Source organism: Dromiciops gliroides, chromosome 5 (genome assembly GCF_019393635.1).
Source record: "Dromiciops gliroides isolate mDroGli1 chromosome 5, mDroGli1.pri, whole genome shotgun sequence".
NCBI classification, from domain to species: domain Eukaryota; kingdom Metazoa; phylum Chordata; class Mammalia; order Microbiotheria; family Microbiotheriidae; genus Dromiciops; species Dromiciops gliroides.
The window spans coordinates 94,823,661-94,840,060 of record NC_057865.1 but is presented as its reverse complement, the minus strand read 5'-3'; the positions used below and the strand labels follow the sequence as shown (position 1 = coordinate 94,840,060).

Below are 16,400 nucleotides of genomic sequence, written 5' to 3'. Positions count from 1 at the left end.
CAACTCCACCAACAGTACATTAGTGTACAAGTTTTACCACAGCCCCTCCAACATTTATCATTTTCCTTTTTTGTCATCTTAGCTCATTCGATAGGTGTGAGTTGGTATCACAGAGTTGTTTTAATTTGCATTTCTCTAGTCAATAGTGATGCAAAGCATTTTTTTCCTATTACTGTAGATAGCTTTGATTTCCTTGAAAACTGCCTCCTTATATCCTTTGACTATCAATTGGGGAATGACTTGTGTTCTTATAAATTTGACTCAGTTCTCTATATATTTGAGAAAGGAGGCCTTTATCAGCCAAGTCCTATTTGTTAAAAGAGCGTCCAGATTTTAATAGAGACCATCAAAATGTTCCTTTTTTCCCCTGCCATCACCCTTCTTTGAGTCCCTGTTTATCCTCACACTTGGAATTCTGTAATCACCTAATAAATCCCCCTGCTTCCAGTCTTTTAATCACTGTTTTGGTTTTTTGCAGGGCAATGAGGGTTAAGTGACTTGCCCAGGGTCACACAACTAGTAAGTGTCAAGTGTTTGAGGACAGATTTGAACTCAGGTCCTCCTGAATCCAGTACCACTGCTTTTATCCACTGTGCCGCCTAGCTGCCCCCCTTTTAATCTCTAACCTATCCTGTACATTGTCATCAGATTTATATTCTTAAAATACTGCTTTAATCATGTTAAGGCTAACTTTAAATGATTCCCACTGGTTACATGATCAGATTCAAGACCCTCATTTCCAGCCTCCTCCTCAGTGACTAACCTTACAGAAACTTTGCTCAAATTGAAATATTGCCGTTCTCTCTCTAGCCCATGCAAATCTGCTTTCTCAATGCTTTTTGCTCATAACCAGTCCCTGGAATGATCTCCTTTGCTTATTTAAATCATCACCTCTTTAAGATTTAGCCTGGGCAGCTAGGTGGTGCAGTGGATAGAGAACCGGCCCTGGAGTCAGGAGTACCTGAATTCAAATCCGGCCTCATACACTTAACATTTACTAGCTGTGTGACCCTGGGCAAGTCACTTAACCCCAATTGCCTCACTAAAAAAAAAAAAAAAGATTTAGCCTGATTCCTTCCCAGACCACCTAGATTTATTATTGGAATTTCTCTAATCTTTACACCAGTACCACTCATTTGACAATTAGAACTTCTCTTGAATTGTAGATTAACTTGTACTGTTATTAAGATTTGTTTTATTTTAGCTAGATTGCAAACTTCCTTGAGTGAAGGTAGCATTGTCTTACCTCACTTTACCTAATAACTTGAAGTAAAGTCCCTGGAACATATTAGATGCTCAATAAATGATAGATCTGTAGCCTACAATTCAATGTCTGTCAAACAAAACACCTTTTGCCACTACATTCTCTCAATAGCTTTTTTGATGACGAATTTGTCCTCTGGCACCACATGCACACTTAGCTCCTTTTTTCCTTTCTCCAAGACCTCAGACATTACTTCTTACCCTCTTTCTAAGTAGGATTCCTTTGGAATCTTAGACAGGTCTACCTGAACAAAGATTCTGAGATTTAAGAAGTAGTGTACTGGGGCAGCTAGGTGGCACAGTGGTTAAAGCACTGGCCTTGGATTCAAGAGTACCTGAGTTCAAATCCAGCCTCAGACACTTGACACTTAACTAGCTGTGTGACCCTGGGCAAGTCACTTAACCCTCATTGCCCTGCAAAAATTAAAAACAAAAAACAAAAAAGAAGTAGTGTACCTCAGGACAGTGACCCTGGTTTCTGCAACCATTAAAATAGAGCCCCAGTGAAATGTATGTATATAGTGCCATCCTCCTTAATCATAGTGTCTTCCTTCTGAGACCACTCCCAATTCTGTTTCTACATAGTTTTTTGTGTTGTCTTCCTGTTAGCAAAGACCATTTTTGCCTTTGTATGCCGGGATACAATGAAAGCTAAGTAAACAGACATAAACACATTTATAATGTGTACATATGTATATTTCTAGCATATATTTGTGTATATATACGCAATCACAGACTAGCATTTATTGTCTTTACATACAAATGTATATATACATGTTAATACATGTATACATTTATATAAATACAGCTTTTACTGTATAAGTATATACATACTTTATATACATGTATACATACTAGCATTTGTGTATGTGTGGGCATACATACATCATGTATATACATGTATACAGATTAGCATTTTTTTTGTGTTAAAGCGCTTATATATATACACATATACATACATGTAGATACATATATACATACTGGCATTTGTTCCTTGTTCTCAAGAGGACTATGATGTCATGACTTGCAGTGAATTGGATTTAAGTGAGGGAGGACTGTGCAAGGTCACCAGCCTCATTCTTTCCCTCCAGAGTCATCTAGGTCCAGCGGCAAGATATAGATCAGGACAATTAGAGATGGCCCTGAATGTTTTAGGCAATTGGGGTTAAGTGACTTGTCCAGGGTCACACAGCTATTAAGGGCCACTGCTCCACCTAGCTGCCCCAGCATTTATTGTATTTGTATATGTAGATATGGTGCACACATGTAAGTATACACACATACATGCTAGCATTTGTTGTATTGTAGGTGTGTGCATACACACATGGTCACATAGACACTAGCAGTTGTCGCATGTGTGCAGATACGCACGCAGTAAATGCTAGTTGACTGACATGTGAATCGCAGCTCCGAGGGCTGCGGTCCAATCCCTGCCCGCTTCTTCTGGTCCAGCTTGTTCTTTTCGGGTCCCTTTGAATGTCCGGCTGCGAAGGTTTCCTGGCCGTCTGTCCTCCGGATCCCGGGCCACCCATGCGTCCCCGTCCTTCCCTGGGCTCTGTCTCTCGTTGCTCCCCAGCCCCCCACCTTTCCCTCGGTGACTCAGTGAGTCACCCAGGTCCCTCCTTCAGCTGGGGCTGAGCGCCCGTTTCCTGGGTGGCTGCCCCAGCGTACCAGCTCCGGCCGGCGGTTCGCGGTTTAAAACGGACCTCGGGGTAAAGCCTCCCTGGGCCCGAGACCTCTGGCGCCCCTTGGGCAGCCCGCGCAGCTCCTCCTCGAAGGCTTCCCGCGGAGCTGGGAGGAGGCGCGCTGCCGTTCGCTCTTACCGCCGGCAGAGGGCGCTGTGGGGTGCGGGCCTGCCAGGAGGCCGGAGGAGTGTCTTGGAAGGAGCCCATTCCCAGAGTGCACTCGGGGTCCACAAAGCAACAGCTGGGCAGCTGCGGAGGAGCCGGGCCCTCGGGAACCGGAGCTTGGCTAGATTTGGGGCCGGGCCGCGGCGGCTGCGGAGGCGGAGGCAGCGCAGCTCGGGCCGGCCCTCGGGAGCTCCCAGCGGCCCTCAGGTCCCTGGCCCCGCGCCCTCCCTCGGCTGACTGCCTTAACGCAGGCCCCGGAGCTCGGGCCGAGCCGGCCTCAGAGAGCCCCCGCGGGTGCCGGGAGCGGAGCGAGAGGAGGAGGGGAAGGGGAAGAGCCGGACGATCCGGAGCCCGCCCACGCCGCAGCCTCCCCGGGGCCTGGGAGCAAGACCGAGGGCCATGGCCGAGGCGGCGCCAGCTCCGGTGAGAGATGCCCCGCGCGGGCCCAGCGGGGGAGCGGGGAGGCGGGCGGCTCTGAGGGGAGAGGCCGGGGGACCTTCGTCCTGTGCAAAGTTAGGCCCGGCTACTGACAGCAGCCCCCCCACCCCCCACCCCTTCCAGGTGTGCCCTCCTCGGGACTGGGGCGACTCCTGAGATTGGGGCAGCCAAGTCCTGGGGGTTTTGTCGGGGCTAGGAGAGGGAGGACCCGAACGAAAGCATGCTCCCCCTGGCATTTATGGGCCTGCGCTAGAGAGGCCGGCTTCTTGTGGCCCGGCTTGTTTCTGGATGGCTGTCACCCACCCACAGCCCTTACGGGAATCTTTCATTGTGCAGGGATGTAAAGAGAGGGAGAGAGGAGGAGGGAGGGAAGGAGAGATGGAGAGAAGAAAGAAGGGAAGGAGAGAAAGGGAGAAGAGACGGGAGAGGGGGAAAGAGGGTATCCCCATACTCTAGTAACACCAGAACCTACAACCTGCAGGACACTGTGAGGGACAGGACAGAGAGAAGTTTGCTTAACCTCTCCTAAGTGATCTCTATGAATACACAGAATCTCTCAGATTCAGTGGACCAGTTAGACTATGTGAGCTTCTTGAGTGCAAGGACTATCTTTTGCGGGTGTGTTTGTGTGTGTGTGTGTGTGTGTGTGTGTGTGTGTGTGTGTGTGTGTGTGTGTGAGACAATAGTAGGCACTTAATAAATGTTTATTTATTAAACACAGGTAGGTGGCACCGTGGATAGAGCCCTGGCCTAGAATCAGGAAAACCGAAATTCAAATTTGAGTTAATATTTGTAAAGCACCTGGCACAATAGTAATCACTATACAAATGTTGGTTATTGTTAGTAACTGACCCCTTTTAAATACAGAAGGATTTCTTGATACCATCATAGTACTGAACATTATAAAGTTCTTCTGTAAAAATTAGGAGATTGAGCAGGAAAGAAACTATGATGTTCTGTAAGTGATAGTTTATAACCAGGGCCTCTGCTTTTGGAACCAAACATCCTGGGATGAGATCCATGAGGTAGGAGGAATACTCTATTACAGTAAACAGGGTTACAGTGAGGTTTTGGTTGACCTTGAGAGGTCAGTAATTATCCCATTTTACATCTGTGAAAATAGTCTTATTTTAGGTGATTTTCCCATAAAGATAGGATCATAAATTTAAAACTAGAAAGGGCCATAGAGGATATACAGTCCAACTTCTCCCCTTCCCCATTTTATGGATGTGGAAATTGAGAATCAGAGAGGTTATATGACTTACCTAGGGTCACAGAGGTGGTGACAAATACATGTCCTCAGACTCCAAAGTCTCCATTCTTCCACTTCCATATTAACTCTGTCACACACCTAACAAGTGTCCAGACGTGTGGTTTGAGTTCCAGACCTTGTTCTGCTGTATCATGCCACGAGACAAGAATGAGGATCCAGGTTCTTAGTTGAGGTTCATCTCTCCACCTCCATCCAGCAGGGTAGGCAGGTTCCTCAGATATTAGGTCCATGCCTGGAATTTGTGTATTACTCTTCTTCCTTGTCCTGGGAAAGGATGGATTTGCCATGTGTTATTGAGCAGTCCCTGTCTAGGGGTAATTCAGTGTTCCTGTGTTTCAGAAACTACATTTGCTAACAAATATAAGATAGAAAAAGATCTGAGACACTGAACACAGTAGAAATGTTATGGTCTACTAATATTTTCAATACCTGTTTGAGTTCCACAGTGTAACATTCAGATAGGTCATCGCCCACCAGGACTTTCTGATTCATTTATTTATAGGATCATAGATTTAGAGCTAGAAGGAATGATGCCTAAGGCCTATTAGGTGGTGGTGTTGTTTGTCCTTAGTTTTTTAAGAGAACCATGACATCGAGGTGATGTCATGGCTTATGCTGAATTTGATTTTTAAGTGAGGGAGTGCTGTGCAAGGTTACCAACCTCACTCTCTCCTCCAGAGTCATCTGGGTTCAGTGGCAAGATAGACATCAGGATGACTGGAGATGGCCCCAGATATTTAAGGTAATTAGGGTAAAATGACTTGCCCAGGGTCACACAGCTAGTAACTGTCTGAGTTGAGATTTGAACTCAGGTCCTCCCAACTTCAGGGCCAGTGCTCTATCCACCTCTCCACCTAGCTGCACCATTAGGTGTTAGACATACAGAGATAGAAAAACTGACCTCATTCTCTAGGAATTTAGAATAATAAAGAAATGGTAATAATAGTAAATAAATTAAATGATCATGTTTTAAGGGAGGACAGTTACTGCAAAGAAGAGGTCTAAGCAAAGTGCTATGAGAAATCTGAAGAAGAGAGATTACTTTTGGCTGAGGGAATCAGAAAAGTTTTCATAAAAGAAGTGACATCTAAGTTGGGCCTTGGGGGGAGGGGGGCAGAGAGAGAGAGATTAACAGATGGAGGTGGGGGGGGAGGAATTATGGAGGATTAGCATAAACAAATGTACAAAGGTGGGTTACAACAAAATGAGAAAAGCATATAGAAAAGGGTCAATTTTGACTGGGAGAGTAAAGTGTATGAAGGGGGAAGTATTATGAGATAAGGCTGGAAAAATATGTTGGAGCTGGATTGCGGAAGGTTTTGATTCTCAGGACCTGGAGTTTGTTTTGCAGGCTAAAGGGGAGTACCGAAGATTTTTGTTTAATAAAATGACTTGATGAGAGCAGTGCATTAGATAGATTATGCAGACAGTGAGTGTTGTGAAAGTTGGATTGAAGAGGTTATAATCTGGAGGCGTGAATTTGGGTGGCTGCTCTACTCTATGCATAGATTAGGGTGTGTACAGAAAGGTCAGTACCGAGATAGAAGCTACAGGACTTGGCAGCTGGGAGCAGGGAGTAAAGGAGAGTGAAGGCTCAGAAATGATTCTGAGGTTTCAAATGTATTGATGAGGACACTAGTGATGCCTTTCAAAGAAATAAAGGGGAGAACCAACGGTTTTATATGCGTTGTTTGAAGCACCAATGGGACATCCAGGTGGAGGCATAAATCAGTTGGAAATAGGGGGCAGGAGCTCTTGGGGAGAAGCAGGTAAGAGTTGTCCCCATATCAACAAATTATTAAGTACTTATGTTTAAAAGGCACTCTAGTAAAAGATAGGAATAGAAAGACAGAAATGAAACAGTCACTGCCTCCCTGGAGCTTACAAGTGAAGGAATGCCTTTTCCTCTACATAAATGCGCAGTACCCCACACTTCTTGAAGGCCAGGGATCTTCTAGTCACTTGCTAATAGAGTGTTTGGCAAACTGAACCTCATTCAGTAAATAGACAATTTTGCCAGATAGAAAGATATATTGAGTAGAAACCATGAAGCACATGGACCATCCAAGAAAATTCCTAGCTAAGTATATAAATGAGTCTATCAAATGGCTTCTATTCATTCACAGGTACTAGAATTTTTAACAATGGCTCTAAAAATTTTAAGCATGAAATTTCTTCATAGATGTGATCGTTGTAAACGTGGTAACAGGAAAGAGAGTGTAAAGAGGAAGAGAAGAGGGACCACTACAGAACCTTGAGGGAGAGAAAAACCTATATGAAAGGGATAGAAAGAAAAGGGCTTAGCAGAGGAGCTTGAGGAGGAGTGGTAAAAGAAGGAGAAAAAGAACCACGACAGAGTCATGGAAGCTGAGAGTACAGCATGCACAGGGCTGCTCAGTGGTGTCACATAGTGCAAAAAAAGGTCAACTAGAAGGAGAGGGAGAAAGTTATTGGATTTGATGGCACAGAAGTTATTAGTGACCTTGGGAAGAATACTTTCTGTAGGACTCGGGGGGGGGGGGGGGGGCAGAAGTCAGATTGCAAGGAGCTAAGAGATGAATGGAGGGTAAGGAATTTGAGACAAACAATGAACTTCTGCTTTTTTTGTGTGACAGTGAAAGGTTGGGGAGAAAGAGTTAGAATGTTATGCTGGGGGTGGGTTGCAGGGTCAATGTTTTTGGTTTGGTTTGGTTTTAAGATATGAAAGCTAGGAACTTAGTTGTAGGCCAAGGAAAAAGCCGGTAGAAAAAGAGATTAATGGTGCTTGTGACAAGGGATCACTGATGAAACAAGATAATAGAGGAACAGGAGGGAATGGAATCAGGGGCATGGTGCAAGGGTTAGCTTTGGAAAGGAGTATGACCTGCTTTTCCTCTGAGATCGTAGGAAAGAAAAGGAATGGAAGAGGAGGGCCTGGAGAGCTTTAAAGGAATACTAGAAAGGAGCTCATAGAAATCACCTGCTGGGGATAGGGAGGGAATGATGTTACAGGCTTAAGGAGAGGAGAAAATGTTAACAGCTGAATAGAAGGATTGCCAGATTGAAGTTAAATAGTTTAAGTTTGTAGGGGGCTCCCTCAGCCTGGTTTTGTGATTGTTCTTCTACGTTGTTCAGCTGCCCGGGAATTGGAGTGGAGAAGGTAGGGAGTTGAATTGGCCAGAAGTGATTTATCACGTTTGGAATGGTAGAAGACCAAGGGAGGAAGAGATTGGAAGGATGGGTGAGAGGACATTATTAAAGTGGCTGACTATAGAGTCAGGACCAAGTAGGAATGACCAATGATTTCTTAATTGTCTCATGGTCTTAGCCCTTGTGTCAGTTGCCAGATGCATACTACTGGCTAAAGTCATTTTAACACCTAAGTCATAGTGCAACCCCCCTCTACAACCAACCTCAGGGGCTTCCTGCTGCCTATAGGACAAAGCTTAATAATTTTTTTATATCAGCATAGTTTCTTTTAGTATCCTTCCCTCCCAAAGAACCATCCCATATAACAAGTAGTAAGTTTCTAAAGACCAAATGCAGGGAGGAACAAGCATAAATTAATGTTTCAGGCACTCTGCTAAGCATTTTACAAATATTCTCTCATTTGATTCTCTCTCTTTTTTTTTTAAGAGGCAATGAGGGTTAAGTGACTTACCCAGGGTCACACAGCTAGTAAGTGTCATGTGTCCGAGGTCAGATTTGAACTCAGGTCCTCCTGAATCCAGGGTCAGTGCTCTATCCACTGCACCACCTAGTTGTCCCCTTTCATTTGATTCTCACAGCAACCTTGGGAGGTCGGTGCTATCATCCTCACTTTACAAATGGGGAAACCAGAGCAAACAGAGGTTAAAGTGACTTTCCCGAGGTCACACAACTAGTCAGTGTCTGAGGCTGCATTTGAATTTAAATCTTCCTGACTCCCGGTCTTTGACTGTATCCATTGCACCACCTAACTGCCATGGGGGGAAAGAAGAAGAGGACAAAACCTGATAAGCACGTAGATGAAATATGAAAATGTGTGCAATGACACTCATGGACCTTCCACCTCTGCAAAGGGGTGGGAAGGGAGCGTCTTCTCATATCTCTTCTTTTGAGCTATTTATAATTTTGCAACATTCAATTTGGTTTGGGGTTTTTTTGGGGGGGTAATTCTTTCCTTTTACATTGTTGTAGTAATTGTTTATAGTTTTCTTGGCTCTGCTTACTTCACTCTGCATCAGTTCATGTAGGGGATCCATGACCTTTTAAAATATTTCTATAACTTTATTTCAATAAAATTTGTTTTCCTTCTAATTTTATGTATTATCTTTTATGCATTTAAAAGTATCTTTCAGAGAAAGGATGCATAGGCTTTACCAGACTGCAAGTAGGATAAAATATCCATGTTTCTGGTTAGTTTATCAAGCCCTAAACATTTGATTCCAACTTCTTTTTCCAGCCTCATGGGAGCTTATTCCTCCCCACCCACCCTTTGCACTATGTAATATAGCCATATTGACCTTCCCTTTGTTCTTTACATGCAATACTACATCTCCCATTTTCCTGCCTTTGTACTTGTCTGCCCACATGCCTAGAGTGTATTCTCTCCTTATTTCTACCTCATTGTATCTCTGTCTTCCTTCAAGGCATAGCTTGGTACTTCCCAATGGATAAATGGACAAAAGATATAAATATCCAGTTTTCAGAGGAAGAATCCAAGCTATCAATAGCCATATGAAAAAAATGCTGTGAATCACCGATAGAGAAATGGAATTTAAAACAAATCCAAGGTACCACCCTGTACAAAAAGATTGGCAGAACTGACAGAAAATGAAAATGATAAATGTTAGAGGGGCTATGGAAAAACCAGGTAAATTAATGCATTATTGATGGAGTTGTAGAAAGGTCCAACCATTCCAAATGCAATTTGGAACTGTGCCTCCAAAGCTATCAAACTATGTATGCCCTTTGACCTCCTGATACTGCTACAAGGTCTGTACCCCATAAAGCTCAAAGAGGAAAAAGACTCATAGGTACAAAAATATTGATAGAAGCTTTCTGTGGTGACCAAGAATTGGAAACTGAGGGAGTCTCCATCAATTTAGGAATGACTGAACAAGTTATGAGATATGAATGTAGTGGAATATTATTGTGCTGTAAGAAATAGGAAGAGGATGGTTCCAGAGAAGCTTGGGAAGACTTCTATGGATTGATGGAAGGTGATAGGTGAGCAGAACCTGGAGAACAATTCATAAAGTAACAACAATATGGTAAAGACAAACAACTTTGAAAGACTTAGGAACTCTAATCAACACAACTATCAATTACAATTTCAGAAGACTTGTGATTAAGTGTCCTACCCACCTCCAAATAAAGAGGTGATGGGCTGTACACACACAGAGCCAGTGTGGAGTTTCTTTTAGTTTTTTTATACATGTTTATGACAGGTTATGTTTTTCTTGATTTCTCAGTTGGAAGGGGGAAGTAGATAGGAAGAAGAATATGAGGATCTGAAAATTAAATTAAAAAAAGATATGGCTCGGGGCAGCTAGGTGGTGCAGTGGATAGAGCACGGGCCCTGGAGTCAGGAGTACCTGAGTTCAAATCCGGCCTCAGACACATAACACTTACTAGCTATGTGACCCTGGGCAAGTCACTTAACCCCAATTGCCTCACTAAAAAAAAAAAAAAAAAAAAAAGATATGGCTCAAACACTACCTTTTGTATCCGGCCTTTCCTGAACCACTCAACTCTTCCAAACTATTTTGTAATTTAAATGATTTGTATATATTTGTATTTTCTATTTAGGCTGTATGTATTTATATATGTACTTGTTTTATTCCCCATTAGATTGTAAGCCCCTTGCAAGAATTGTGCATTCTTATACTTGCATCCCCAGTGCCTGGAACATAGTAGAACTTAATACTGTTGATTAATTGAAGAGAACTGAAGCCAGAATAGGGTTTATAAAATTAGAAAATAAGGAGAAATTGAGGTGTGACACCTCAGGATAAAAAAGGAAGAGGAGGGAGGGAGGCTTTATTAAGTGGCTACTATGTGCAAGATACTATGCTAAGCACTTTACAAATATCTCATTTGATCCTTACAACAGCTTTGAGAGGTAAGTGCTATTATTAATATCCTCGTTTTACAGCTGAGGAAAACTGAGGCAGACAAAATTTACACAGTTGCATACCTAGTAAGTGTCTAATGTTGTATGTGAGCTCAGTTCTTCCTAACTCCAGGCCCAGTGCTCTATCCAGTTCACCACCTAGCTGCCTCCAAGAACAAGTATGGGAGAAATAAGGAAGTAGGAGACAAAAGGACAGCTAGTGGGGGGCAGCTAGGTGGCGCAGTGGATAAAGCACCAGGCCTGGATTCAGGAGGACTTGAGTTCAAATCCAGCCTCAGACACTTGACACTTACTAGCTGTATGACCCTGGGCAAGTCACTTAACCCCCATTGCCACCACCCCCCCTTAAAAAAAAAGGACAACTAGTTATGGTCAGAAAGGGGAATTTCAGAGTTAAAGATTTTGGAGATATAGCAGTTTGGTGTAATGGTGAGCTCTCAAGTTAGTCATTGCAGAGAGTGTGTGTGTGTGTGTGTGTGTGTGTGTGTGTGTGTGTGTGTGTGTGTGTGAGAGAGAGAGAGAGAGAGAGAGAGAGAGAGACTGCAATAAAATGAATGATAGATGGAAGTCAGGATTTAAGGAGTTTGGCAAACTGAAAGTCATTAAAAACAAAGCACTGTTTTTAAAAAAAAGTCATTGGTGGGGCACCTAGGAGGTGCAGTGGATAGAGCACTGGCTCTGGAGTCAGGAGGCCCTGAGTTCAAATTCGGCCTCAGACACTTGACACTGGCTGTGTGATCCTGGGCAAGTCACTTAACCCTAATTGCCTCACCTCCAACCCAAAAAAAATCATTGGTGAGAATATTGAAGTCTCCCAAGTGGATGGCAAAAGAAGAGATGGAAGCAAGGACTATGAACCAGGTGCCAGAGTAATGGAGAAAATGGGAGAATATCCAGGAGGTTGGTTGGTGACAATGACAAGGACCTGAAGGAATGCCGTGTTTGGACTCAGAGGGCTCCACTTTCATTCTTGGTTTAGTTTTCCTTGGGCAGGCCACTTCTCCTCCCTAGTGGTCAAATTCCTCACCTATAAAGTGAACTAGGGTCTTAGTACCTGAGAGATCTACCTTATTATCAGTCGTCATAAAGATCAGATGAAATGATGGATGTAAAATGTTTTGTAAACTTTAAAGTTTACCAAATAAGAATGCTCTTTTTTCTGATTAGAAGGCATTTAACTATTTGAAGACAACTGTCATGTTTTCTATTAGTCTTCTCTCTGAGCCTTAGTTTTCTTGTCTAAAAAAATAAGTGATAATATATGTACTCCAACTTTATAGAACTGTTATGAAGTGCTTTGTAAATTTTTAACAGTATGTTATTATCATTGTTGTCATCATCCAAACTAATCATTCCTAGTTCCTTTATTCGAATGAAATAATCTGGAGTCTGTCAATGGGGACTTGGGCTGTGAAAACTTCCTTGTATTTACCTCTGGCCCTTGTCCCAGAGGTCATTGAACCTAAGAGGAACCTGAGGAGGCTTCCTGCCATGCAGGTACAGATGGGGTAATGATGACTCGAGCCTCCTGAGGATCTCTAGAAGATACCAATTGGTTCTATTTCCCATCTTACTTAGTTATCCTTAACTCATCCCAAAGATTGTGATGCTATCTCTTAAGTACATTCAGATGCGAGTCCTGTTTTCAGATGAGGACTTGAGGAAGCACCATTCTTTATCTGAACTTGTCACGGAAGGAGATTTCCTTTGGATTCGAACTGGTATTGTCCCTAATGCTCACTGCCATATTCTTTTTCTCCTGGCAAACAGATTCCAGAATGGGAATCAGAGTGTACCACTTCACTGCAGTCCCTCCCACTGCCAAGTGAGGCCCACCTGCAGACAGCAGCCATCTCCCTATGGACAGTTGTGGCAGCAGTTCAGGCTGTAGAGAGAAAGGTGGAGGTGCACAGCCGGAGGCTTCTGCATCTGGAAGGGAGAACAGGAGCAGCTGAGAATAAGCTGAACAACTGTGAGAAAACAGTAGCAGACCTTGGGAACCAGCTGGAGGGCAAATGGGCTGTGTTGGGGACCCTGCTCCAGGAGTATGGACTGCTGCAGCGGAGGCTAGAAAACATGGAGAACCTGCTGAGAAATAGGAATTTCTGGATCCTCCGACTTCCCCCAGGTATTAAAGGAGATATCCCAAAGGTAATAACATCACATCTGTGACTACAAGTCAAATGAAACCTTAGACTAGCAAGGGTGTTCATTAATTTTGACCTGTCAGTTAATTGATCTTTTCTTTTTTCAGTTTTTTGTTGTTTAAAAAACATACCAAACTGAGGGAATTGTGAAGTAATTAAATGTGTTTATCTCACAAATGCTTTCCTTTGGCCTGTGCTAGTGTTCATTTGAGTTTTAGAGTCTCAAATTGGGGAAACCCTTAAGCCTGATTCTGCAGCTGACCTTTGGCTTGCCCTTTTACCCCCAGCTGAGTCATTTTGCTATCTGTCAGCTGGTGGAGGGGAAAACAGTGGAGAGAAATTACAAGTCAACCTCTTTGAACTTGACAGTGTTGGTTGAATAATTGGATAAGCCACCCCCAGACAGAGAGGTGATGGATTCAGAGTGCAGATGGAGACATTTTTTTTTTTTTTAGTGAGGCAATTGGGGTCAAGTGACTTGCCCTGAGTCACACAGCTAGTAAGTGTTAAGTGTCTGAGGCCGGATTTGAACCCAGGTACTCCTGACTCTAGGGCTGGTGCTCTATCCACTGTGCCACCTAGCTGCCCCCCCCCCCCGACATATTTTTTTAAATATGTGCAACAGAAATTTGTTTTGCTTGACTATATGTCATCAGGACAAGTGTTTTGTTTTTCTTTTTAAATTTTCATTAATTGAAACAAGTAATTAAATAAATAATTTTGGAAATAAGTGTTTAGCAGGGAAAACATGAAGAAAACCAAACCAAGGACCAGATTTTTTTGGACCTCTGAAAGTAAATTGTTATAAGATTTCTTCCCTTAGGGAAAAAATGTTAATTAAATGATTGGGGGCGGGTAGAGTTAACTTAAACAGATAAAACGAGGTACTAGTATTAACTGTGGATCTCCATATTTCCTAGTATCAGCTTCTTACAGAACAAAAGATGGTAAGATGATCCAGTGATAAGAGGTCTGGATTTGGAATTAGTTATTTAATCTGTCTGGACTAAGTATCCTGATCTGAAAAAAAGAGGGAGTTGGACTACATGACTTCTGAAGTCCCTTCCAACTCTAAATTTGATCCTAAGACCCTGAGAATTCTGTTTGAATGAATAATATGCTAGAAACCATTGCAAGTGCACAGAAGGCTACTACTGACAAATCAGTCTTTGAATAGATCAGTAAATTAGCAAGGAAAAAGAAATCTCTGACATTGAGGTATGAGACCTATAGTCCATTTCCAAATCATGCCCATTGCCAGGTTCAACAGCAGAGCTCTTTCTCCTAACAAATTATGGATCTCGAGCCCTTAGTATAAAGATTAAGTTTTAAAGGGTGATGTTGGAGAGTATCATCTGAAACTAACTTTCTGAGAACCTGAGAGAACTAAGTACCTAGTAAACTATATCCAAGGTGGGGTGGCGAGCATTCAACAGAAATACAGCTGGAGTACCTTTACAAAGAACTTTCTGGAAGTCATCCAGGAAAGATCGATCAACTGTAATTCTGCTTTGCTTCTGTACCATCAGAGGTGAGTAAGGGAAAAGGACTGAGATTTCATAAGTTCCCAGGGCTCTGATCATCTGCCAATACCTGATACCTTGTCCTCAGAAGACACTGGGGCGATGCAAAAAGAAAAGTACTTAACTCACCAAGCATTTTTAAAACGCCTACTTAGGGCAAACCACTGTGGATACAAAGATAAAAATGAGACCACATCAAAATGCTTTTATTCTTCTGGGATAATCTGACATGTAATACAGATAAGTAAATGTAAGGGGATTTGAGATGGGAGAGCACTGACAACTGGGGTGGGGGAGGGGGCTCAGGAAAGGCTTTGACTCGGGGGTGACCTGAGCCAAGCTTGGAAGGAAGGTAAGGATTTTAAGAGCTAGGGGTGATGAGGGAGGGCATTCCAGGGGGGAACATCCTGTGCAAAGGTGCCCAGAGAGATGCAATTTGGTCTTTGGGAAATAGCTAGGAGGTGAATTGGGCTGGAATATGGAATGTCTAAAGGAGAATAATATGAAGTAAACCTAGAAAAGGTTATATTGCACCTAGACGGTAACATTTGGGAAGAAGGGGAATTGGCTTTTGTTCAGTCTGTTTAACCAGAATAAGGGTCTAGGACCTCATTCTCTGGATGGTTCTCTACTTTCCTCTTAATTTTATGACCCAAAGCTACTGGTTAATGACTATCCTTAGATGACTTTTCATGTTACCTTTTTTCTGGCTCAGATTTGGAGACCCTATCTGAAGTTTCTTGGGAATAATTCTAATTAGTATTTCTTCTCAAAAAAAAAAATCTAAGAATAATATAGGGTTTTTTTGTCTCATTTGGACGTGTGTCTCTTTCGTTGGGTTGACTTTTAGCCACATCTGTTTTAGATATTGGCTTAAATCTTTTAGCATATTTTCATATGTGTGAAATTGACTAGGTAGTTAGTAGGTAGTAATTAACAAGGTAGTATAATTGATAAAGTGCTGAACTTGGAATTGAAAAGACCCAAGTTCAAATTCAACCTCAGTCACTAGCTGTGTAACCTTTGCCAAACTTTTGCTTATCTCAGTTTCTACAACTATAAAATGATGATAATAACAGCACTGACCTCACAGAGTTGTTGTAAGGATCAAATGAGATAACATTTGTAAAGTTATCAGGACACTGCTTGGTGAATAGTAGGCACTTAATAAATACTTATTTTCTTCCTTCCTTACCTCTTTCTCTGGTTCCCAGTTCTCTCATCTGTAAAATGAGGAGATGGGCCTCTAAGGTCCTTTCCAGGTCTAAATCTACAAATTTATGAAATCCTTGGGACACAGGACCATAGCTCCTCTGGCTCCAAGTCCCATCAGTACAACTGAGGCAGTAGATCCCAAACCTTTTCCTCTTGCTGTATCCTGTTAAGTTCCTGAAGTTACCAAGATATAGAATGTCTAGGAGCTTTGGGATAGGATTTCTAAGCTGCCTATTGTTTAAAAGAGGACAGCCCAATCTGAAAGATTTTAGAATTGAAATGAAGATTTACAGAATTGAAATATGCTACACTAACTAGAGGAAAATTAAAATTAAAATGGTGAATAAACAAGTTAGGAAAAAATTAACATTATAATCATGTCTAAGAAGAAATCATTTGTTTCCATGTTCTTAACAGTAACTGTTAAGAGAAACAGGAACAGGGGGCCAGCCTGGAAGGAATTGATTGAGAGACCATGAATCCTGGACTAGTCTTTTGGTTGGATACCAGTAACCCAGCCTGGATTAAGCCCAGTCATGAAACGCGTTAGATGCAAAAGGAAAACTGTAGTGTACATTGAGAGAATTTGAAAAG

At 42.5% G+C, this 16,400-nt stretch overlaps 1 protein-coding gene across 1 annotated transcript in view; it reads left to right on the top strand.

Moving 5' to 3' along the window:
- The first annotated feature begins 3,183 nt into the window (after positions 1-3,183).
- Positions 3,184-16,400, top strand: part of ZNF398 (zinc finger protein 398) — a 35,577-nt gene continuing 22,360 nt past the window's right edge. Inside the window, exons 1-2 of the mRNA XM_043966675.1 lie at positions 3,184-3,536; positions 12,692-13,072. Of these exons, the coding sequence (XP_043822610.1) occupies positions 3,513-3,536; positions 12,692-13,072 (405 nt within the window). The 5' untranslated portion in view covers positions 3,184-3,512. The remainder of the gene's footprint in view (positions 3,537-12,691; positions 13,073-16,400) is intronic.